This window comes from Cebidichthys violaceus, unplaced genomic scaffold (assembly GCF_023349555.1).
Source record: "Cebidichthys violaceus isolate CVI_PGR_0920_01 unplaced genomic scaffold, fCebVio1.0.p SCAF_49, whole genome shotgun sequence".
NCBI classification, from domain to species: domain Eukaryota; kingdom Metazoa; phylum Chordata; class Actinopteri; order Perciformes; family Stichaeidae; genus Cebidichthys; species Cebidichthys violaceus.
Genome location: NW_027176694.1, coordinates 476,714 through 500,643, shown reverse-complemented (window position 1 = coordinate 500,643; position 23,930 = coordinate 476,714). Strand labels below are relative to the sequence as shown.

Below are 23,930 nucleotides of genomic sequence, written 5' to 3'. Positions count from 1 at the left end.
CCCTGAAAAAGATCTTTAACCAGACATCAGCATGAACGCCACTCGACTCCACTTCGGGTATCGGTGTTTCAAATCAAAAATGTCTCGTCATTTTTCACTTGATTGGATTGATGCGTATCTAACTGGTCGTGATCGGTTGCCGTTGGATGCATTTGACACGGCTTGCATGATCTAGACCAGCCTATCTGATGACATTCTTTTGATGTGCTCAGCTTCATATTGCCACCCACCGCGGTGGACGTGGATTGAACACGTGTCCCGCTGTAGGAAAGTTCTCATGGGCAACTGAAACAAGTGTGATTGTACCCAAACAATGTTGCCTAGTGCAGCTTTAAATGATTCCTCTGCTTACAGCTCAAACCTCGCCGCAGCATCTGTCTCTCTCTCTCTCTACGTGGCAGCACCGGAGAGGGGCTGAGCTGAGCCTGGTCTTGGTGGTTTTGCTGTTATGTAACTGGCCTGGTCGGCTGGCGGATCTCAAGCCTAAAAGGGCTGCGAATGCTGGTCCCCGGTCTGGACGGTCCGCTTACGTCCAGTCACCAAACCAGCCAGGCGCTGGCGGCCCGATCCGTTTGTCTTTGACCTTTTCATCGAGAGCGGCCCCGCCTCTTTCTTTCCCGCTCTTTTCTTTGTTTTCTTTTTTGGTCACTCCTCACCCTGCTGTTTTGCTCATCTTTGGATTCTATCCTCTAATCCCTCACTATGATAACTCTGGGATGAATCTGTCATTCCTCTGGGCCAGCCGCTCTCTTTCGCCCCACCAGCTGTTTTCACAGCGTCTAGACACACATGCCGATATTGATCAAACAAGTGGACGCCGCGGTGCAAATGGGGACGTCGTGGAGTGTGGGCAGGATGAAGTAGACTCTTTTTTTGTGTGAGTGCATTAACATCCTGCTTTTAGCACGGCATGTATACGTGTGTGTTTGCATGTGTGTGTGTGTGTGTGTGTAAACACTAGGGCCGGGGCTGTGACTCAGTCTTTCCTCCAGCTGTTTGCCAGTGCGGGTCGCGAACTCATCAGGCGGCTTCCTGCGATAGCAAGCTTTTAATTCAGCTTCTGCTGACTCCCAACTTTCAGCGGTCTATCCATGCCTGAGCTTTGAAGCTCTGAGAACAAAGATGTTGACGTGGGCATGCCTGAACCCTCAGAACACTTTTTTTTTTTTTTTTTTTTACTTTCAGGCCGCGTCCGAATCTCCATCTCGTTCCCTTTTTTCTTGCAAAGATAACATTCTTTTCTGCCGATTGCAGCCGCCGATCAACTGAGAAGCTACTGCGCCGTACGCTGCACACGTCCAAACGGTAAGAAAACAGTGTTCAGCTGTGAGTCCTGCAGCGGTGCGAGGGAGAACACGTGGCGCTAATAGTGGGGGTAGAGTGGATGGCGCTGATGGCGGGTGCTTTATGGGAACAACCTCAGCAGTTTGGTCAGCTGCAGAGAGGTCGACGGTCGGAGGAGCGCTGCCATCACCAGCACAAGTGAATCCAGACACGCCGGTCTATGGTGTAACGGCAGCGTGGGCGAGCTCAATCGCTGCAGACCACTTTCTCACAGTCCTGCTGAATGTTGCGCAAACGTCTTTTCCCCTCCTTGCAGGTTTTCATTTCAAAATCCACTTTTATATTGGCAACCGCAGAGGAGCTTCTACATTTAACTGCCGCCACGAAAGGTCACCACCCTCCAAGTGGTGACACATCACAGAAAATACATTTATTAAAGGGATCATTTAATTTTAGTGGATTTTGATTTGTTCGACCTGCAGCTGTTGGCATGCCTTAGTGGCTTAATGCCAGTGATATGACCTTCCTTAAAAACGTGTTTGTTCAAGGAGCTTTCTGTGTCCTTAAAACACCCACAATGCAATTTTAATCTAGGCTTTTCCATTACCTTGCCTGTAACTGAAAGTGATCGTAGCAGAGGTGTCAGCTCCACTCTGACTTTATCACCATCGACTTGGGACTTCTCTCGGACTTTCGCCTTTTGACTTGGAATGATTCGCTCGTTAAGACCGAAGATGAAAGACCTGTGCATCCGATCTTTTCCCCGACATCAAAGCCAAACCCCGTTGCACGAACATGTGGGGAAGGTGATGTTTGGCAGTGTCGGCCTTTAAACATCTGATACCGGATCATTACATCCGAATAAAGACTTCCCGCAGTGGTTTTTTTTAGCGGCCCCCTGCATCTCCTGAAGACCTACACTGATAAATGCCGACGTTTCTTTGCTCAATTTAGTTTTGTTTGACTTCACTTGGACTCAACCCAAAAGCATGTACCTCGCATAATTAATTTCCTGTATTCAAAATGTCGATTGAAGCGTTAACACCTTTCAAACCTCTTTTATTGCTTCACAGTGTGACTGATGTGGTTCACCTGCTTCTACTGTAATGGGCTTACCCATTAGCTTCCTCTTTGTTCTGTCCTACCCTCATGAAACACCGGCACATTTAGATGCCTCATAAATATTTTCACCCTGAATCACTGAGTTAAAAAAAAAAAAACCCCGCTGCGGAGGCGCTGACGCGGCATGAATAGGAGATGGATAAACGAGGGTTAAGATGGCTATCGCTATACATCACTTTCAGCAAGTGGTTTTTGCCGATAAACAAGAAAGTCATACAAGAAGGCCATCTCTTGTAGTGCTTGGGCTCTGCCTCTCTATGAAAAGAGAAGCCCTCCCCTCTCTCCCACACAGCGTTGAATAGAGAAGTGCTCTGTGGCCACACACGTCTCTGCCAGGCCCGGATCGCGGTGCCAAACATTTGAGCCCTCTCCCCGTTGTAGGCCTGTGGGGCTTTTGTCCACCGCGTCTGATCTGCCACTGCGGTCCAGAGGGGCTCAATGGGAAAAGGCCTCCCTGTCGTGTTAGGCTCAGGTCTCTCTCAATAGGGGTTGTTTCTCCTGGAGCAGGAGGCATTTCCATTGAAGCCGCAGCCGGGGGAAAACACTGGGAAAAGAGTGAGGCGTTTTTTTTTTAATTTTATTATTTGGAAGTGGGAGTTGTGTGTCGGAAGGGGAGAGAGCACTGCGAGCAGGAAGATTTCCCCCCCCCCTCCTCGTCTCTTATCTGGGAATCTCGCGAGCCGAATCAATGACGGCTTTGTGTGGAATTACATCATTTAAAAAAAAATAAAATAACTTTTACCCAGAAAGTGGAGAAGGCTTTTGAGGGTTTAAGATTTTGGTTTTGAGTTTTTTCCTCGTCAGCACATTGACTAAATTGTCCATCTAAACCAGTTATTTAGCCTCATGGAGTCACCGCGAGAGGAGGAGATGATTTCATTTTCTTCCACTGTGTAAAAACACTCTTTAAGTAATGTCCTGTGCTTTGCCACGCTTTTGATATGATCTGCCATATTCCTACTGCAAAGATTCTCAAAATTGCATTGGAAACATTGCTGGACGATAGTACTTTTTTTGATTAAGTAGTTCAGTTCTAAAGCATGTTTTCCAAAAATAGCTCCCCCAACACTGTCCCTATTGCCTGAAACCTAGTTGAAAACCTGTCACCCACCAGATAGCATTTGATTATTGTCAAGTTTAATTTAGGTTCAAATGAAATGTTCTGCATCAGCACATTCCCAAGGCTCTGCGTGATGTAAATGTCTGTCATTATATAGTGTAGTCGCATCGGATTCCTTTTCTGCTTTTTCCCCACAGAAAGTGAAATCTGAGAAAACATTTCGGACTAGCGAAGTGTGTGAGAAATGTTTCAGGGCAGCGTTGATGTTGTGATAAGGAGCCTTCTCTTGTGGGCGAGCTTAAACCACGCGGTGGCATTAAGGAATGAAATCTCTCCAGATCAAGGAGAAGTCCTGCTGTAATGAAGGGAGTGGCTCTGTAGACCGAGTTCTGTGCGGTTTGTGGCAGATTGAAATGAAAAGGTCGAGGTGGCAGAAATCTCTAAACCTTTTTTTTTTTTTTACGCTGGAGAGTTGCGATGAACCCATCCTTTTGAACTCCCTTTGGAAGCGAAGCGATGCTGTATTTATCAGATTCAAAGAAACGCTGAGCTTTCATCTTTCTTGTTTGGGCATCTGGTGGACTAATTAGCTCTTTCCTCTCCGCCGAGCGTTTTGGGGTGGGCACGGCAGCAGTCCGAGGTTAAGGGGGTGGCACCGGCCGGCGGGGCAGATTACAGGTTCGGGGTCGTTACCGCGGCTTCTGGAACATGGAGCTGCGGGCGTCACATGTGTTGGCACTGGGTGCGGGCACTTCAGATGTGGTCGGGGACATGTGGAAGCTCTCTAGGGTTTATCCTGCCCGGCCCAGTTTAGGGCTCCTGAGGGGAGAGAGGGCAGGCATTACAGCAGTCAAACATCGAAAACCTGTACTCAGACAAACAAACACAGGGGTGCTTTGTGTGTGTTTGTGTGTGTGTGTGTGTGTGTGTGTGTGTGTGTGTGTGTGTGTGTGTGTGTGTGTGTGTTTCTGTTAGCTTTCAAGTTTGGATGTGTGTGTGGGAGGGGGTGTATGTTTGTCACCGCGCTTTGGTTTTTCTAAGAATGTAAACCAAAAAGTACAGTCGAGGAAATTGTTGCCACTTGTTCTAGTCGTGATTGATCAATCTCTGAATCTTCTGTTTGCCTGTTTGGCTCGTTTTTTTTTTGGTTCACACTTGTCGATTGCAAACCGACCCGAGACCGTTAACGGAACGAGTAGAAGGTTACAGATCTTCGCTTCTAGGGGAGCTGAACCGTCGGACGAAATTTTAGGGTCATTTTCTGCCAAACTACAGAAGAAAAAAATGCACTGCTTCCAATATTGTTGGTGTGAAGCTGCCGTAACATTTCAACAGTAAGAGGAAAAGCTCACCAGTCCTGCAGTGTGTTGTCCCCGGTCCCATGCCGAGACAAAGTCCTTCCCTGACGCCTAAGAAGGCCGGCTGACGGACGCGTTGAGAGGACCTCGGGATTGAAGAGATTGGCAGCTCTATTTACACGCGGAGGTCAAGGGCGTCGCGAAGCCAACAATCAAGTCAAAAGGCGAAGGGATGTCAAAACTGGCGTCGAGCGTTCCCACGCTTTCCCCGGCCAAAGTCTGCGAACCGTGCAGCGCTGATCTGTCTTGCCGTGAACCCCCCCCCCCCCCCCCCCCCCCCCGCCCACTGCTCTTTTCTCCCTTCCGTCACCAGCTGACCCAACCAGCCGTATCTTCAATCATAAAGTCACTCAGGGTTTCCCCCCCCCCCCCCGCCGGACGGCCGAGCTGCCCGCTCCTTTTGTGGGGGATGTTAATTGGTTCGGTCCCCGACTCCATGGATGGTATCTGTTTCACATGTGACACTGGCGGCCTTTGAGGGCTCATAGAGCTGTGAGGGCAACTCCTCTTAAAGAGGCCTGAAACACTTCCATTGCTCTTTTCATCCTTGTTGAATCTATTGTATATGTTTTACTTCTTTAGACCATGTGACAGAAAGTGAATTGATTGATGGATTGATTGAAAACCGCAACTGTCTTGCATAGCACCTGCTATTTTTTTAATGTGAGATATGACTATAGTGGTTTGTTTTTATTTTTTTAATTTTAAATACAAATAACAACAACATTTTAACAAAAACCCTCCAAACCCAGAAATTAAAAAAAATATATATATTTTAAGGTTGTTGTTTTTTTCCGCTCAGTGCCGTCATATTCGGAAGATACGAAGGTATTAAAAAATAGAAACAGCCCTAGCATAAACTGAACATTAAAACCAAAAACACAGAGGAGTTGCAGGATTAAGCTGTTAGTTGTGGAACTTGCATGTGAGACAAAGAGAGGATACGTTTCTGGACATGACAGCTTGTGAAAGTGTTGTCAGTAAGCAAGAGTGAGAACGAATTTGAGTCTGAAAGTAGAAAACCTGTCTGCTACACTGTAAAATGTAATTGATGACCTTACTTAAAAAAATAAGTGACCGTAACTTATTTCTGCTTAATTAGCTGACTATACTTAAAGACACTTGGTAAAGAACACTTTCTGGTGAGGAAAGTTATGAAACTTATCAGCTCAACTTACCTTTAATATAAAAAAATCAATGAGGTGGAACCATCCGCAAAGTCCGGAGAAACACGAGACCGAACTCGGCCGGAACTCGGTGATTACACATGCGCAGTTCACCACTTGACCACTGAAGACGTTCTTTTCTTGAGGCGTAATGGCGGTTGCTCGAAGCGGGAGGAAAGCGCTGCTTTGTCAAGTTATTTGAAGGTAAGTTTCAGCTACATAATGAAATAAAATACCACTGGCTATCTTTTTTAGCAAACCTAGTCGGCCTTGTACCTGTTAATTAGGGGTTGGAGGTTAACATTATGTCTTCGATTTTGAAAGCTAGCGAACGTTAAAGCTAACCTAGCTAACGCTAGCCCGTGCTAAACCCCTCGACAATAAGTGCAAATTTAACAACCACTTGAGTTTCGGCAGACGCAGCGTACTTTTTAGAGGGTGCAAGGGCAATTGTGTCGGTCTTTCAGGGCCACTCTTGAATTCAGCAAGCATCTCTTTTTTTTTTTCTTTTTTAAATCCGTGGCTCCGACAACCGTCAACTGCGCAGTAAAATGGGACTGTTAGAGAAACAACCTTATCGGGAAACGAGTCAAAATGTTACATCTTATTACTCTTGATGTTACTGAAGCATATTTTAAAAGGCAGACCGGACGGTGGCGGTTATATTAATAACCGTGGCTGTCTGACTCGCATGCCTTTAAAAATACCGCATTACGGGAGGTACAGAACATTACTGTTAGTGAATGACGATGAAATGTAACGTTCAGTTAAAAAGCCCGAAAGAAATGTATTGTTTATGTAAGAAACTTGTAAAAAATGTTTTCCCTTTTTCAAAAGCTGCAGTTAATAACTACTTTGCGATATGTGCTTAAACTGTCACTATATCCTGACAGACGATCTGTAAAAAAAAGTCCGGATCCTCTACCTCCTTTTAGTGCTCCAAATGGCATTTGCAAGATTCCACCACACCCAAAGTAAAACAACCAATCAGAGCTGAGGATTCTCTAATGCAAGATTGTGGTCCTGCACTGGCTATTTCTCACCTCAGACACCTAATTGAGTGTACTGTTAAGCTGTAAAATTACAAAGTTAAATCTGGCCTGTTTTCCCAACTGTCAACCTACCTACTAATGGCAGCCGGGTGACAAACATAATTTCACAGCCAAACAGTACACTGACGCACGTTTCTGAAAACATCTGAGGCGAGAGATAAAGAAAGTAACAGAATATTGATTCATATTTGGTAAACTGCCTATAGTTTTACAGTTAAATTGGAATTCACAAGTAGTGATTGACAGCTGTGTTGGAGACTCATCGACTTGGTTGTTTTTCTGTGGGCGTGGTGGAATCTTGCAACTGCAGGAGCACTGAAAGGAAGCACGGGAATCTGGTCTCTTCCTATAATGTCAGGATATAGTGACAGTTTGAGCAAATATGATTAAAAAGGTGTTTTTGTAAACCGCTGCTTTAAACTGTTACACAAGACTAACAAAACTGTGTTAATCAGAGTGAACTATAGTCTGCGTTCCAAAAAAATGCATTTGTTTCAATTTTTTTTACATTATAAGGGCGACTATGATCTGTTGTTCTATTTCAGAACTTAATCTGGCAACATGTCCAGCATTTTTGTTTGCACATTAACAAACTGTTTGAAGATAAAAACTCAAAGACATTTGTTTTTCGTAAAAATAAACTCTGTTCTCCATTTATATACTGTTCTCTATCTTTTGTTTCAGCAACTTACAGTTTGTAGTTCAGTTTACTTGAGAATTTTAAGGCAATCGGTTTCCTGATAATTTCCTAGTAATGTGAATGCTTGGACTTGTAAGGATAACTTGTTTTTATTAGTACTGCTGACTTAATATAACTCAGATCTTTAAGTTGTCTGTATTGACAATTTATAGTCAACCTAATTCATGTTTTTGAGTTACCTTTACACAGATAGTTAAGTTGTCTGAATTCACTATTTATAGTTAACATAATTCATAATTTTGAGTTAACTATACTACACTTTACTGCAATGACGTGAGTTGCCTAAACTCAGTTATTTTAAGCTTTAACAACTTAAAATTAATGAGCTACTTTACTTAGAAATTTTAAGGCAATCGGTTTCCTGACTGTTTTTAAGTGAAGTCAACTTATTACATTTTACAGTGTAATTATAGAGCTCCGTGTGTGTGAATCGACAAGTAGTTTAATCTTTCGTGAGAGTGTTGTGAAGTAGAATTTAAGTATTGCTTTGAGGTACTCGTACTTCCATTATTTCCATTTTATGCTGAGACGTCACCATATTTCAGAGTGAACTATTGTACCTGGTTTTAATGATATAGAAGACACACAAGGAATACTTTTACTTTCGTACTTTGAATACATTTAGCTGATGATACCGTCTGTGTCTACTAATGGTAGACCAGACGTGCCTGTTTGTTTGTGTTTTGTGGGCCTTTTTTTTCCAGCGTGTTCAGGCTCCAATTCTCCCTCAGAAAGAGTCCAACAAAAAGAATGTTTCTCAGCTAATGAAAGAGCAGCGTCAGCCTGTGTGAGGAATGAATCTCGTTTCGTAGCCTCGTATTAAGCTCAGTATTTTAAGACTCTTCTCTCTCCCATGTGTCCCTCACGGTCAGCTGTGGCAGAGCAGCAGACCGAGCAGAGCGGCGGTGCATCGATGGAGGTGGTGGAGGTGGCGGGGGGGGGACTGCTGCTCCAAACGCACGAGGCGGGCGCCTGGAGACGGCAGCTGTCTCTCTGAAAAATAGAAAATCTTTTTTGATTATCGGGGAAGGTTGTAATTCCGAGCTGCTTCTGCCTATTTGAGGTCCGTTAAGTACAGACTGCGTCGGGCCGAGGCGAACGCTAGACGGATCGGGACTCGTACTTTGCCGAAATAACCGATGCCCTTTTTTTCTTAGTCATGCTCACGTGACTCACCGCTGTCGAGTAGCTGACAGCGTTTGTTTGAATGCGTGCGTGTTCTGAGTAAACTCATGTCGTTACTGATAGCTTGTACACAGTAAGCAAACACAAAATTGTTCTTTCTTTAGATGCTCTGCCAAGAAAGGAAATGGAATTGTTGTTTTTTTTCTCCTTATTCCCCCCTTTTTATTTTTGCATCATTGCCCTCAAGAATTACTGAGATTAAATCTAAAAACCAGCAGCTAGAAAGAGGTCTGTCTTTTCTCTTTAACAGACTGTAACACTAACAAGATCTGGTAGTGTGCCTGTGGTCAGCGCTGATGCTTCTCCTGATGTCAAGACCGCCAAAGTTCTATTCCAAATGCCTTTTTATTCTGTGTCGTGTGCTTTTCTACTTCCCTCCTAACAGTTTCTCTTGCGTGATCAAGCACATTCTTTAATTTTTTTACAACCTCAGAAACGTTTTAACACAACCAGATACACAGAGAGTGCCGGTGGCTTGGAATCGCTGTGAATTGCGGTGGCCAACGGGCCGAGCTAAGCATCCGTGGCCGCGATCCAAATCAGAAGAGGTTTACGCCGCAGCTTCGCTTCTGTCTCACCAGTCAGCAACAGTAGCTGGCATGTTGAGGCTGAGGTTTCACCGGGTCGCTGCACTTTCATGGGCTTAGAGGAGATGGAAATGCCCACCATGCATCACTTGCAGAGAATAGTAGAGAATGCTGTTCCCATTTTCAAATATGGACTCAATACTTGTTCTGGGTGATTTAGGGACAAATCTCCTCTATTTATTTATTTTATGTCTACAGCTGAAGTACCTCCGTCTCACGCTGTCACTGCTTCCCGATGTCACATCAACATACGACATTGTCTCCTCAGCTTAAGAGCCTCAAAGGTCAGAGGTCGGAGTCGACAGGCTTGACACTAAACGTGTGCATGTTTTTCAATAGTCCCGTTCGGGGGGGTCAGTGGGGAGAGAGATGAAAGCCGGAGTAGAGGTCAAAGTGAAGCCGGTTACTGGTCTTGACCTCGTTGTGTGTGTTTTTGAGGATGTGCACCGGTGAAAAGCGGACATCGCACCAGAATGCAAGCTGCCGGCGGCCCCTCTGAGAGCAAACCCCACGGCCAAACAGAGAAGTTTGACACGCCACCTCTCTCATCACGCAGGAATGTTTGAACAGAAACGATGTATGCAAATGTTCAAGGGTCAAACAGAGTTTTCAGAGGGGGGGATACCAAGAGTGGAACAAGATCCACCATGATGCCTTTGTAAGCAGGAAATGGAATATCTGTTAAATAAGAAATAATGCATAATTACATTTTTTTATTTCATTTCTACTTCTTTGAGCGGTTATTGTTATTCGTATTAATTCATGAGGGATTTTTAGTTGTAAAATGATACACCCTAGAAAAGTGATTTCTAAGTCATGGAATCTGCTAAACTTTTTTGGGCTCATGATGGCAGTGAGCAATTCAAAATGAATGTCCGTCATATTGAAATCCTTGAGTCTCTGCCGGTTGCCTGGCACTCTCTTGGTGATGACACGGCTCCAGGAAGTGACTACCCCCATCCAAGAAATAGTCCCTGACCACCAATTCTTCTTCCAGATTACACAAACGAGACGTATTCATTTGTGAGCTTTACAGGTGCTGGAGTAGAAGAGTAGTAGCAATCGTCTCATCTAACTCGGCAAGAACGCAAATACGCCATTTTAATTTAGTTGACTGGAAATTGTCTCAGTGAACTCACACAATACGAGTAACCTCAGGACATGACCTTACTGAGGACATGACACCTTTGCCCACTGTGGATGTCGCTGTTGGTGTCGGGATGGTTGGAGGATAATGGCGGTGGTTTGTGTGTGTCCGCAGGGCATTGCTTTCTCCCTGGAGGAGCGCCTCCAGCTGGGGATCCACGGCCTGCTGCCTCCCTGCTTCATCAGCCAGGACGTCCAGCTGCAGCGGGTGCTCAAGAACTACGACATGAAGAGGGACGACCTGGACAGGTGAGGCTTACACAAACGCACCGACAGAAACCTCTACTTACTGCCGCGACGTATATCTTTTAATCAGAATTTCGACGGATTCCCCAGAGGATTCCCCCTGTGCATGCTGGGAGCCCCTACATCTGGAAGCCTTCAAAAACACGAGAGGCAGATTAGCCATCAGTCCCCAGAGGTCTACATCCATCTCCTAACATCGTATATCTTACTGAACAGATCTCTCTCACCCCCCCATTCCTCCATCTCCTCCCTGTACTCCTTCACAAGTGTTTTTCTAACCTCCACATTGACCAAATGAAAACTTCAGCTGCTAGCGTTATGTAATGAATCCGCCTCATGCTAACATTTCAGCCTGGGCTCTTTGATCAACAAAATTGGGCCGGTTTTACTGTTTTGAATCATGTGCAGAGTGCTGAATATTGAATGGTCTTCTTATTCCAGTCTGCTCAGCTCGCTCTCAGTCAACCGTTCCATCAGCTGTCGCTCCCAATGTCGAGGACGAGCTGTTTGCGAGACAGGATTTTAGGGTCAACAGTAACTACACGTCTTTTTAAAAGGCCCCCTTCATTTTCCACCGTGGCAACATCGCAGCATCAACATCTAGTCATTATGAGCTTGTCACTGCCGTTCCCATGCCCTACCAATGTCGCTGACGATCCGTCTCCAGCGCGTCCCGCGGATTAAGGGCTGCTATTTGCCTGCCATTGCTCAAGCCTGCCATGTTTACTTACAAGCCTGTTCTCCCACGCTGAATCCTTCTTTGGTGCTCGCTGCCGGGACGCCGTCATTTATTTTCTACCACCATAACTCAATCAAATATCGTGACTCTTGAATTATTCTGACGCATTATGGCAAAGAGAAGAGCGCTGCAAGCACATGCGTTTATGATCTGAGATGATGGAGTGACTTAAGTGCCTAATGTGACCGTCGTCAACAGAGGAAATGGATAATCGGAGGCTTTGCCAACCGAAACAGTGCAGCATGTAAAACGCTGCAGCTGAGGGGAAAGCTTGTATCCAGTGAAGTCGTTGGAAAGCAGGAACAAGCTTAAAGAAAATGAGCCAGTTGATCGCTGGTGCTGAAATAGATTAAGGTAGAGATAGATTATGTGCTGGCTGCTTCACTGGGTTGACTTTAAAGGAAACACTGCACTCAGTAAGTCAGCACGGATCCTGCTTTATAAAGCAGTGTGTACTGTAAATATTCCTGTTTCCTGGGTGCGGACAGTGCTCACCACGCCTTTTAAGGTTAAGAATGGAGAAAGAATTCTTCCTTAATGATCTGCCAGCATAATATCAAGCAATAGCACACAGCAGTAATATGTTAGGGTTTGATGTGGGGGATTTAATTATAGTTTTGTTTGCTGAGTCATAGCAGCTGATGGCAACTGGCTGACAGGTGTAGTCATCAAAATGTTGCAGCTCAAGCTAGTTGTGATCACAGTTCAAACTTTTGTCTTCGGGACTTTTCTTTCTTAAAGGTACAATGTGTAATATCTGGCTACATGCTCCAGACAAACCGAGTCAGCTTTTCACTTCTACTGCCGGGTCCATACAATCTAAATGTACAGTCAGCAGTTATTTAACAAATAAAACGCATAGTACTACCTAACAGGGAGAATACGCAAAATTCAACCAAACCGCTGAAACTCTGAGAGCCGGTCACAATATCACTGCTATCTTATAATCTTCTGCCATCCGTGTATATCCTACGTTAGCCATCTTAATTTGAGTCGCCACAGCCAACAACCTAAGGTCCGTCTCCCGGAGCCCCGCCCCCTCTCCTTCCGGCTAAGCCCCCCCCCCCCAGGGGCTAGAAGGACGAAACTCTGCCACAACGCGCACAATCCAACAAACAAACTGTCTTAATGCACAGGAACCCTGTACCTTCAACGTGACGGAGAAGCCCTCTGAGCAGCTCAACTTCTCCGTCCTCTCGTGTTGGACTGAGGACAAACTGGACGCTACAGCGACTCACTGTCGCCTCTAGAGGTACAAGTGGTATTACAAGACAGAACGGGCCGAGGCTAGCTGGTTAGCATGCTCATTTCAGTAGATACCTCTGCAACACTGATGATAGTTTTAGTTCATTTTTTTTTATGTTTTATATCGTTTGGTCCATATAAGATCAGAAAATGATCCAAGGGGACCTCAAAATATTGAGTTTACTATGTCAGACAAGGAAAAATAGAAAATTCTTATATTTTGGAAGCTGTTTGGCATTTTTCCTTCAGCCGAGGAGTTTGACATGTGGTTGAAAGCTCTGGAAAAAGATAGTAAATGGACTTAGACATAAGTAAACAATGTACTTTCATATAGAAACACAAACGGTTCAGAACAGGAACATATAATAGGTGATTGATTCCACGAAAAAGAATCACTCTGTGGCTGAATTTCTTACAACTCCGTACTGCAAGGCATACGAAAACCCTTCATGTGATGAATTGCACGTGGCAGAAGCTAATTCAGTTCACCGATATGAAAACAGTGCTCCTCGAGAGCAACTGTCACCACCATGTATTGTGCAGCTGCGGCGGCCTAACCTATAGCAGGGAGGGGGCGTGCATGCTTTGTATCCCCTCAACAAGAGGCACCTTGTGCTCTTGGCTTTATGGAAACTTCTCTGATTAGAGGTAGAGCCCTTTCTGGCGTGCTCCGCTTCATTTGGGTTATATGCAAACCCCTCAGTTCCCGGGCAATCTACAGAACAAAGAGCTTGTGTAGGCTATCTGAAGGGCCGATTTCGATTCTGTTTATTTTTCCCATCATTTGGCTTTCTTCTCTTTTATTTTTTTTCTCGCATTTTTTGGAACCTCGCTACTTTTACTTTGGCTGGGTTTTTACAGTGTTGTGTCCATCTAATAGAGTCTCCATATATAAACATACTCTCATTAACCGTTGCCTCTCTCTTTTCTCTGACAAAGTGTTTCCTTGCAGTTCCAATCCTGCCTGGTACACCTCACACAAACACACAGATATGACCATCTGACTTTAATAAACCCCGCCACAGTTCCAGCAGGTTTGACTCCTCAAGATGTTAAAGATTAACACGCTGTGTTTTCCTCCCTGCTCCTCCCTGTCACTCCCAGATATGTGTTTCTGATGGGGCTCCAGGACCGCAACGAGAAGCTGTTCTACCGGGTGTTGGCGTCAGACATCGACAGATTCATGCCCATCATTTACACCCCCACCGTGGGCCTGGCCTGCCAGCAATATGGACTGATATTCAGAGGGCCGAGGTAAGACACACTCACAACATTGACTTATAAAAAGAACATTTTTCAAGCTGCAGTGCAAAATACATCCTCTCATTCCCCTCTGCTGTGAACAGACAGAAGGCCAAAAGCTATCTGGTGGTACTGTTTTACCAAACCGGTCAATCTTCTACCACTCAGTTATTAAGTTTTAGGAATTGGGTCCGTTTAATTGTTTTTTTCTTGTGGCACTTGGTGTCAGCCAGCATTGCCATATTCTGCTGGCTGTGCGGTTTCAATGTTTCACTGCTTCTGGCTTTTGCACCAATCACAGCCCACTTGTTCATATCTAAATATTTGGACATGACGAAATGAAGAAGTTCTGGACTGTCGTGGCACGGCTAATCTCGCATTCTGCTGCAGCAACCTGCATAATATTGTGGGTGTTCTGCTATGACTGCACCCTCGAGGACCTCTCGTGGTTGCGGTGACTCACACTTTCTCTAAACACCTTTTATTGGCTGTTTTATACTGCCGTTGACGGCCTGCCTACTCCTAACTCACCGCTCTTAACCGGCCACGGCCGCTAGGGGGGTTGGTCCTTTCTGGGTTGTATTCATTCAGTCGCACAATACAGCAGTGGTAGTTGCAGAAACACCTGACGGAGATCTGCAACCAACTCTTTACCCAAACCTTTCACTGTCAAAGACTCTTTGCATTTAGCTCGACTTGTTCACCACAGCCAACCACCTGATAAATAATTGATAAATCAGACGGCAGGTTTGGTTATAAAATCAACATGTTGACATGCAACCAGGCAGGAATTCTATAAACTTCATGGGGCATTATTTTGCCAGAGTCTCTATTAAATTGGCCAATTTAAAAGCCTGTAGCTTATCTTCTAAAGCTACAGCAAATTGTCAAATGATTTGATGTATTGCATTGAAACCAGAAGCTCAAGGACTCTTAAAGCATGTGTACGTTATGTTGGAATTGGTCTATGAATTTTTCAAATCTGAACCACATTTGGAGGTTGCGGTAGTCCTCTCAGCTGGAGTTTGGTTAAACAACTCAGCTTAAGGCAAACCGCTGTAAGCTGTAGAAATCAGTTTAGGGTTCACCTTGAGTGGATCTGGCTCTGCTCCTAGCAGAGAGGCGTTTACTGTCTTCTACTGCAAACACACTTTCACTCTCACACACACACACACACCTTCCTGCTAGTATCTGTTTTCCTTCAAATAGGTTCATCAGGTCCAAGTCTCCCACTATCTGGCAGCGACACTCCCTAAACGGTTGGTAATCGATCTTTAGTTGATAGGGCTTTCATTCTCCGCGTTGCATTCAGGGCCGCACTCTGTTTACCTTGGCCCTGCCACCCTGCATTTAACCTTATATTCAGGTGGTTACAATTGTTGGGTTTGTTTTTACTCTAATAATACTGATAGGAGAAAGACCACCCATGTCAACTGTCGGTTAAATGCTCTCATGCTCACTTACTGCTGTTTGCTATAATCCTTGACTCCTTTAAGTACCTGAAAGGATACATATAATCCGACAATCCCCACAGCAACCTACAGTGGTTCGCTATTGTTCCTGGCCAGCAGGCATTTCACTAGAAGTGATGTTTATTGTCTGAACATTTAACAAACTAGCTACATTTTGACAATTGGGCATAATTTAGTATGATAAAACCAGACTAAAATAACACTGGTAATTACTTAAGATGGTATCAGAAATATGTCCGTCCCAGTAGCATGCATCCACTCTTCAGTAGTTTTTCAAAACACTTTATTCAACAATGGCTTTGCTTATTTTGCTCCACAAATGCTTTTGATAACCGTGAAACCCCAGTTTCCCTCATTTTGTCCAAGCAGTTTTATTACAAATGCCTACCATGGGTGCATTTCAAATAACCCAAGTTCTCCCATGCACATAGCTTTGTTTTCCACCAGCTCCCCGTTTCCCATCCCTGCAGAACTATGTGGAAAATATTCCTAGCATGCTCCCTTCCTCTCGCACTGAGCTGACTGGAGGAGTCATTTTATTCACTCTCTCAAAGTCCCAGCACAGCGGGCCACGGCCTGCTGCCAGAGGCCCCGGGGCTGAAGGTTTGGCCTGTAGGAAAACGTGCATCAGGGGGGTCACTTAGCAGAATACGCCGGGGACACAGCCGACCGTGTTTGACAGATGTAGGTTTTCAGCCTGGCCGTTTCTCTCTGCTCGCCAATGAGAAAAGGGAACAAGCTGAGACCTTGATACATATGAGTCTGCATTTATTGCATCTGTATGTCGGCCAATGTCAGTCGGTCTGTCCGCCTCTTTGGTCCAGACTGAAATATCTCGACTACTATTGAAAGGATTGCAATGAGATTGACCGATCCAGATCCATGGTCCCCAGAGGATAAAGTTGACCAACTTTGGTGATCCCCTGACTATTCCCCCAGCGCCACCATGAGGTTGCATTATTGTTTGTTTTTTTATCGAAATGCCCCAACAGCTATTGGATGTATTCCACTGAAATCTTCTACTGATTTCCATGGTGGCCAGAGGAGTAGTCCAAACATATTAAGTGATCCCCTGACTTTTTATCTAGTGCCAGGGAGCAACTGTGGATGAGTGGATCGTCGCCCACAGAAGGATCGTCCTTCAATCAGAGGATCGGAGGCTCGATCCCCGGCTCCGCTAGTCACACGTAATACGCGATACTCCTATGCGGAGTATGAATGGGTATGAATGATTAGTTAGAGTCCTGATGGGCATGATAGCCCCTGCCTTTGGCTGCCACCATCTTGGTTTTTAGCCGTTGCCATCTTAGCTTTTGGCAACCAGAAGTGACACAAGAGGGTGGCGATGCGCACAACCGAACGCTGAATAAGACATTTTCAGGCGATCAAATGTTAACTTTCATGAATTGAGAACACAGACAACTCCCAGACCAGACAACGCCATAGAAGGATCACCCACTAGGTAACCGGGACCTAAAGTATACCCTGCTTTATGGTCTATTTTAGTCTCAGTGGGACTATAGTTTACTAAATGAACATCATGCTGCACTGAAGAAGACTTGAAACTAGCAATTGAGACTATAAACTTGTGTTTAGATGTTAACTGAGGTAATAAATCAAGTGAGAAGTAGAGTCATTTTCTCATTGCCTTCTATACAATTACACTTATTTTTGCAACCGGACGAGTCACTCCCTTATGGCCATTAGAAAGAATGCAATCTTGACGTAGAAGTTCTTGTCTCTAATCTCTGCTCGTTGTGTCTGAATTCAAAATATTATTCAGTTTCTATCAAAGCCCAATGCACAGGGAATTTTACTCACCAGTATCCTCTAGAGAGTGTGTGTGTGTGTGTGTGTGTGTGTGTGTGTGTGTGTGTGTGTGTGTGTGTGTGTGTGTGTGTGTGTGTGTGTGTGTGTGTGTGTGTGTGTGTGTGTGTGTGTGTGTGTGTCTTCCAGTCAGACCACCATAGCAGCAGATTAGGTCTCTACTTACTGGCTCTCAGGTATAAAGAGTTTCTGTGTGGAAGCAGCAGCGTCTCCTTGTCTTGCCTGACTTTACCGGCTAATCTGCTTCTTGAAGACTAAACACTCCGACACCAGGCTCTGTACCGGAGAGCAAAGGTCAAGCCCCATTAAGTGTCAAAACACCGGCTGATTCATTGATCTTTCGATGGGGCAGAGGCAGGAAGCGGAGCTGTAAAAAGGAACACATTCACATCATTGGGAGATTAGCGGACATGCTTACTTTTATTGGTTCGTAAGCTCATGAGCGGACGCAGTGTTTAGCAGAGAAAGTTGGTCTGTCTTCATCACACAAAGTTTGTTTCTGTTTTCGCCATAAATGTGAGTTGTATACTCTGTTTGACAGCTGAAAGTGTCAGTTGTGATAAATGATAATGTTTTGTAGCGGAAAAAAATTATCTTAAGTATTGCATGAGTAGTTAGGTGTACTTCAATCATGTCCAGTGTCCCCGTGTCCTCTGTGGTGCACTGCTACCGAGTGTCTAAATAAACGTTTAACAGGCCCTTTTTTAAAGCAACACTCCGCTTGTTCAAGGAGCTCTCGAGGTAAGTGACACAAACCAATCCATCTTACTGATGGAGATGGATGATCATCAGAAGCCCATTAGTGGAGTCCTGGTTAAGGGTCAAGGGTCAGCGATTCTACTACTACAGCTGCCTGTCAGGAGCTGGAAGATATAATTGATTGATAGAGATAGATGGAGATAAAGACTAGATGCATCGATTTGATATGAGCTGCTAGTTTCATTTTGTAAAGGGTCCGTAACTAAAAATGTCTGGGATCAGCTAACAATAAATAGAAGTATACATTTTATTGGAAAAAAAAATACAAGTACGATATAGCCAGCCCTGTCTTTAAACTAGTAATTGTAGGTCTGACATAAAGCAGCAACTTCCAGGCCAATTTCTCACCTCCAATTTCTACAAAACTTTTAGCCCAGTGGACACAATGAGTGAAGTTTGACGGCATTCCCAGAGCAGCCGCCGTCTTTTTGTTTCCATCTGAGGATAGCTTGGTGATGGGCACGTTTGTCCGCTGAGGTGCAGGAAGGGTTTGTGATGTCCGTTGAAGGAGAACACCTGCTAAGTGAAACCCGTGCTCCCAACAAATGCAAATGCTTATCGAGCCTTGTCAGACCACAAAGAGGGTAAAGAGACCAAATTGTTTTTATTATATACCTGTGTCATCATGATTATATAAGTATTTATAGTGTATGTATCAGGCTGTAATGTATCTGTGTGAGGGTAATAATGTATGAAAGAATTAAAGTGCTATTTCATCCATTATCCACCACATAAAAGATGTACTGTAATGTGACCTGAGTGCAGCCATGAGTCTCGTACGGCTGGACTTTGATTAAAACGAGGGTGAGCTGCAGGAGGTCACGAAGGCCTAATGAGAGGCGTCAGCCGAAGCTGCCTCGGCCACCTCTGAAGTGGCACATGCCGGATGATGAAGTGTTCCAGCCTTCACAGATTAGGGGCTTCGGAGCTGGGATTTCACACCATTGAGGCCCACACACGGCGTTACACTGCAAGTGTGTGAGAGAAACTATTTTCTTTGGATTGATGAGCATCGAGAGCGAGTAGAAAATAGCCTTGCCTTCTGGATCATTACTCCGCAGATGATATTGAACCGTTATGACTTACTTAAAATCCTGGATGAGAAACAACTACGTATTCCACATAACTCAAGTCCAGAGAGAATTTGTTTCCTCATAACGACTGATTGTTTGGCTTTTGCTGATGTATTTATTTACCGCAATTTTGCTCTTTGGTAGAACAAAAGAGAAGCTCGGGAATAGTCTGTGTTGAACTACATGAGCACTGGAGAAGTAGGAGGGAGAGAGAAATGGTCTGGAATTACACTGACCTCATGAGAAACGTGGCAAACATTGTGGATTAATTTCACTCTGGACTTTGAGTACCTTGTGCAACAATATAGAGCTCATGGCAGAAGACGTTTTAGAGCCAGTGAAAGCAAAGAAACTTTAGGGCACAGTAGACTGTAACTAAAGTTTTCCTGCAGTATCCCTTTGGTATAAGCGGCTAAAATCCACAGCAGTTTACTGTGTAAACATGGAAAGTAATCAACCTAAATAACTGTTTTGAATAACTGTCTACACGACTTAGACTACCTGGCTGAATTGTCTGTGACCTGTAGTCACTAATTCAAAATGCCATAACTCTCCATGACTTGGAGTGTTGCAGCATGGCTGGAGAGCAAGGTGGTTAGGTTTGGCACTTGTGTAGAAAATAGTTCCCCCCCCCCCCCCCCCCCCCCATTTATGTCTCTAAGAAACAACAATGAAAACATTGCAAACATATTCGTGTAGGTTTTGGTTCGGTTGACCGCTGTCGGCCTACGTAAACCTTGGAAGACGTTTGGCCTCAGTCAGACTCTGTTTGGATCCAGTCAGGGCCTGTGAACACCGTGGCTGTCGGGTACCAGCTTCATCCACTCACCGGCTGTCAAACTCGGATTTAAAAAATTAGTGCAAGTGCTATAAACACGATTACATAAACCCTGATATTGGCCCAGTAAATGACAGACAGCCAGCTGATGGTGTGTGGTGTTAATGCAGAGTTTTACAGCTTACTGACTTATAACCATGAACACACATGTCTTGTCCTGCATCTCAACTTGTTGAAACAGCAACCAAACAAACTCAGCTAAATTCCACTTGTAGATTAGATAATCAACTGATCAACTGGCACACATTCAACAGAATGTAAACAACCTGCGATTGTTACTCTGGTCTCTTTAGATGCTGATGTCGTCACTGTTCTATACCACAGCTAATAAAACACAGTCTGCCCGTGACGCTTGTAAGCTGCAGGGCTTGGGAGACTCTTGACAGGATGCTACAACAGGTAAGGCAAGGGTCACATGACCAAGAGGATTTGAAGGCTTGAATTCTGCATGTTGGCCGTTGATCATGGTTTTTCGCCGTCGCCATTTTGGGCTTTGGCCGTCGCCACTTTGGCTTTTTGCAACCAGAAGTGACATGAGAGGACGGAGGAGAGTACAACCAAACGCTGAATGAGACATTTTCAGGCAAACAAAAGTTCATTAAATGAAAACACATCGTGAAAGGGTTAAAGTTGTAAGACGAAAACATGCACCACATGTCAATCACCAGGTAGCCACGCCCTAAACCATGCCCTACGAATTGAAACTAGCGATTAAGACCACACACTCATGTTTACAATGTTTACTGAGGTAATAAATCAAGTGAGGAGTAGAGTCATTTAATCATAGACTTCCACACAATCCGACGTCAGAGGAGTAAGTGAAAGCCTGTTAAAGGGATCATAAAATGTAGTAACCAAAATTTCCCTTACTACGGTTATGTTTGCATGAATTATATTTTGGAAGGAGGTTGTCTTGCCACAAATTAGTTTCCTCTATTATAATTGCTTTTACATTTGAAGACGTTTTGTAATTGGTCAGTTACTTGCCTTGCAGGTCACAGCGGTCAGTGAAGAGACTCAAGCTGCGAGCTGTCAATCAAACGCATACACATTTCTAATAATCCCCTGAGGATCTTTTTTTTTTCTCTCCCTACTAATACTATGATTTCAGTTTGACTTCACTGGAGCTGCTAAATGATACAATAATACAAGACTCCCCTTCCCCGACCAAATTATAGAGCACAGATCTGTTTGGCTGCTGTCCCTGCACCGTCTCCACCCGACACATTTTGGTGCGCAGTAGCAATATTTCACCGGTCCACACTGGAAATATCGACTCGCTGAAGCTTATCTGATGCTGTGAGTGAATCGCACTCAGCCTGGCTTGTAGTTTTGAAGTTCAACTCTAAGACGTCTGAGCAGCAGAAAATCCATCCAGCACATGTCACAAAAGTTGGCAGCAAGCTTCGATCCTCTCTCATGACTTTAGTGTGAATTTAGAATAAGTGAGAGGAACAAGTGTAGAATGACCAAAGGCTTGAGTACATGAGGACTTAAAGTGAATCAATTGCCAAAAGCGTCTTTGACACTAATGACCTGAACTAGTATGGATGGAGCCTTCATCTTCCCGCCTTGAGAAACCGTGGCAGAACCATATGACCTGTAGAGCTTGGTGAGTTATTCACGATGCCTTATGGATGAACCATATGTTCGAAAACGTTGGCTACTTCCACCACTTTGTACGTACGCGCTCTGTGCGTTTTAACGATGTTATCTTTTCTTCGCAACTGCTGCTGCAGGGACCCTTTTTAAATCCTCAAAGGGAGCAAAAAAATTGAAAATAAAACTATATCATGTCTTTATTACAACTGTCACGGCTGAAATGTGTACATATTGCTTGGATGCCAAAGCACATGTTGGAGGTGGCTTGTCATGAGCTTGTGTAGGAGGGTTGCCAGCACCTGTGTGTGTGTGTGTGTGTGTGTGTGTGTGTGTGTGTGTGTGTGCGTGTGCGTGCGTGTGCGTGCAGGGTGAATGGAGTGTCACACATGCTGATATTGCCAGCAATATCATTGTCGTTTTCCATTATTGACATGCTTCCCAGCAGCCCCGGCTGCATGCAGACACACACTGTGAACGGAGCAGCGGTGCAACTGACCCGCTTTCCTTCCACAACAGATCCAACAGTAAAAAACAAACAGAGGTATTCTCTTACACTCAAGAGTCAAACGATAGAGCTAAAGGACATGGAGTTTACATTTAAGTGTCAAATGGGTAAAAGATCACTGTTGCATCTCTTTGTAATCATGCACATACAACCCACTCGCACCACGCATGGAAAAATGCCTCAGTAGTTTGAATCCAGCTTTGTTTCCCCCTGGATTGAGTGGAAACTCAACCAAAATTTCCCCGAGTCACAGTCCAACCTTCTTGGCACGTTGGAATCTACAATCCCTGGCTTTCCGTTTTCGAGTCGGGTGTAAAGCTCACATTATGGCCTACCGGAATGATGCACACATTATAAGAAATATAACAACAGCCCCGTCGGATCCAAATTGCTGTCACAACTTGGCCTGAAGCTTTTTTTTTTTTAAGACTGTGTGGATTAGTGGAGACGATGGAGTTTGACAGTTTGTTGTCACTGGGCTCAACTTACCCTCTGATTTACTACCGTAAAAGTGTCAATTTTTCCAGGTGTGGCATTTCAACTCGGATACAATTTTGGCCGTGCAGGGAGACTTCACACATTGCATCAACTTCTGGAGCATGTGGTGTCCCTCTAATGCCGTGCGAACTTATGATATGGGCGAACTGTGACCACCAGTTCATAATCATCATAAAGCAAGCAATGAAATACTACAGGCCGAAATCACATCTATGTCCTGATTTATTTATTCATTGCGTTTTGTTTTTGCCTTTTTGTATTATACAGCTACACTATGCTCACATCATGAAAAATCAGCGTAGGTGGTTTTCCTGTCAGCCACATCGCTGGCCATAACAAAAAACAATTTTCTTTTGATACAGTCCTTGTTGGAAACAATGACACTGCAATCTTTCCTTAACCTGGTTTTGAAAAAACTTGGTTAAAGGCAGAATGAATAGATTTTCCTAAAGTCATACAAAAAGAATCCCTGTCAATCATCACTTCGGACCCTCTAGAAGTGTAAGGTGGCGCCTGCATCTAAAGAGACCCATTTTGTTGTGGACGTTTCTGGGCGTCGGCCTCTATAAAGACTTAGCGACCGGTTGCCAGATCGACTGAGAGGAAGCTACGAAATTGGCGGACACGGTGGAGAAAAAAACGTAACTGTAGCGAGACAAAAAGCACATGTCATCAAATGGCAACTAAGTAAAGAAATTCATCTTTTAAACGTGACAACAAAGGTTCCCTAACCTTTAACAGCTAAACCCAAACTATGATCTTGTGACCAAAACTCATTCAAAGTTGTCAGACTAGAAATCACTTAAATGTGGGAATTTCCAAAATGTTGTATGATGTTATTTAGTGTGGAGGACTCGTCGGTTTCCAATCTTAGCTGAGCAGACCAGTGAACCTTTTGTCTGTAACTGGGTCAGCCTCATGTTGACAGGGGACACTCCCCTCTGACTAAAAGAGCAACAGATCACACATTAATCACCGCTTTTAATATCTGCACTTAGATAAGACCATACCTCTGAGAATGGTATGAGGCCTATAGAGTATCTGACAGAAATATCGTCTCTGCTTCTTATTAGTCAGTTCAAAACTCCCACTATAGTTTATGGATGTGGTAAGAAAGCGCTAAAAGCTAACTTTTCTTTGTTTTGACAGCTCCATCGGCTCTCAGCTCAGCCTTGGCTGTGAACACTTGTAGAGCTGTCATGCATTTGGCCCAGACTTAGAAAC

The 23,930-nt window shown here is 44.4% G+C and overlaps 1 protein-coding gene across 1 annotated transcript in view; it reads left to right on the top strand.

The window, feature by feature from the left end:
- me1 (malic enzyme 1, NADP(+)-dependent, cytosolic) overlaps positions 1-23,930 on the top strand; it is a 69,831-nt gene that overhangs the window by 15,142 nt on the left and 30,759 nt on the right. Inside the window, exons 2-3 of the mRNA XM_068730066.1 lie at positions 10,776-10,909; positions 13,995-14,144. Of these exons, the coding sequence (XP_068586167.1) occupies positions 10,776-10,909; positions 13,995-14,144 (284 nt within the window). The remainder of the gene's footprint in view (positions 1-10,775; positions 10,910-13,994; positions 14,145-23,930) is intronic.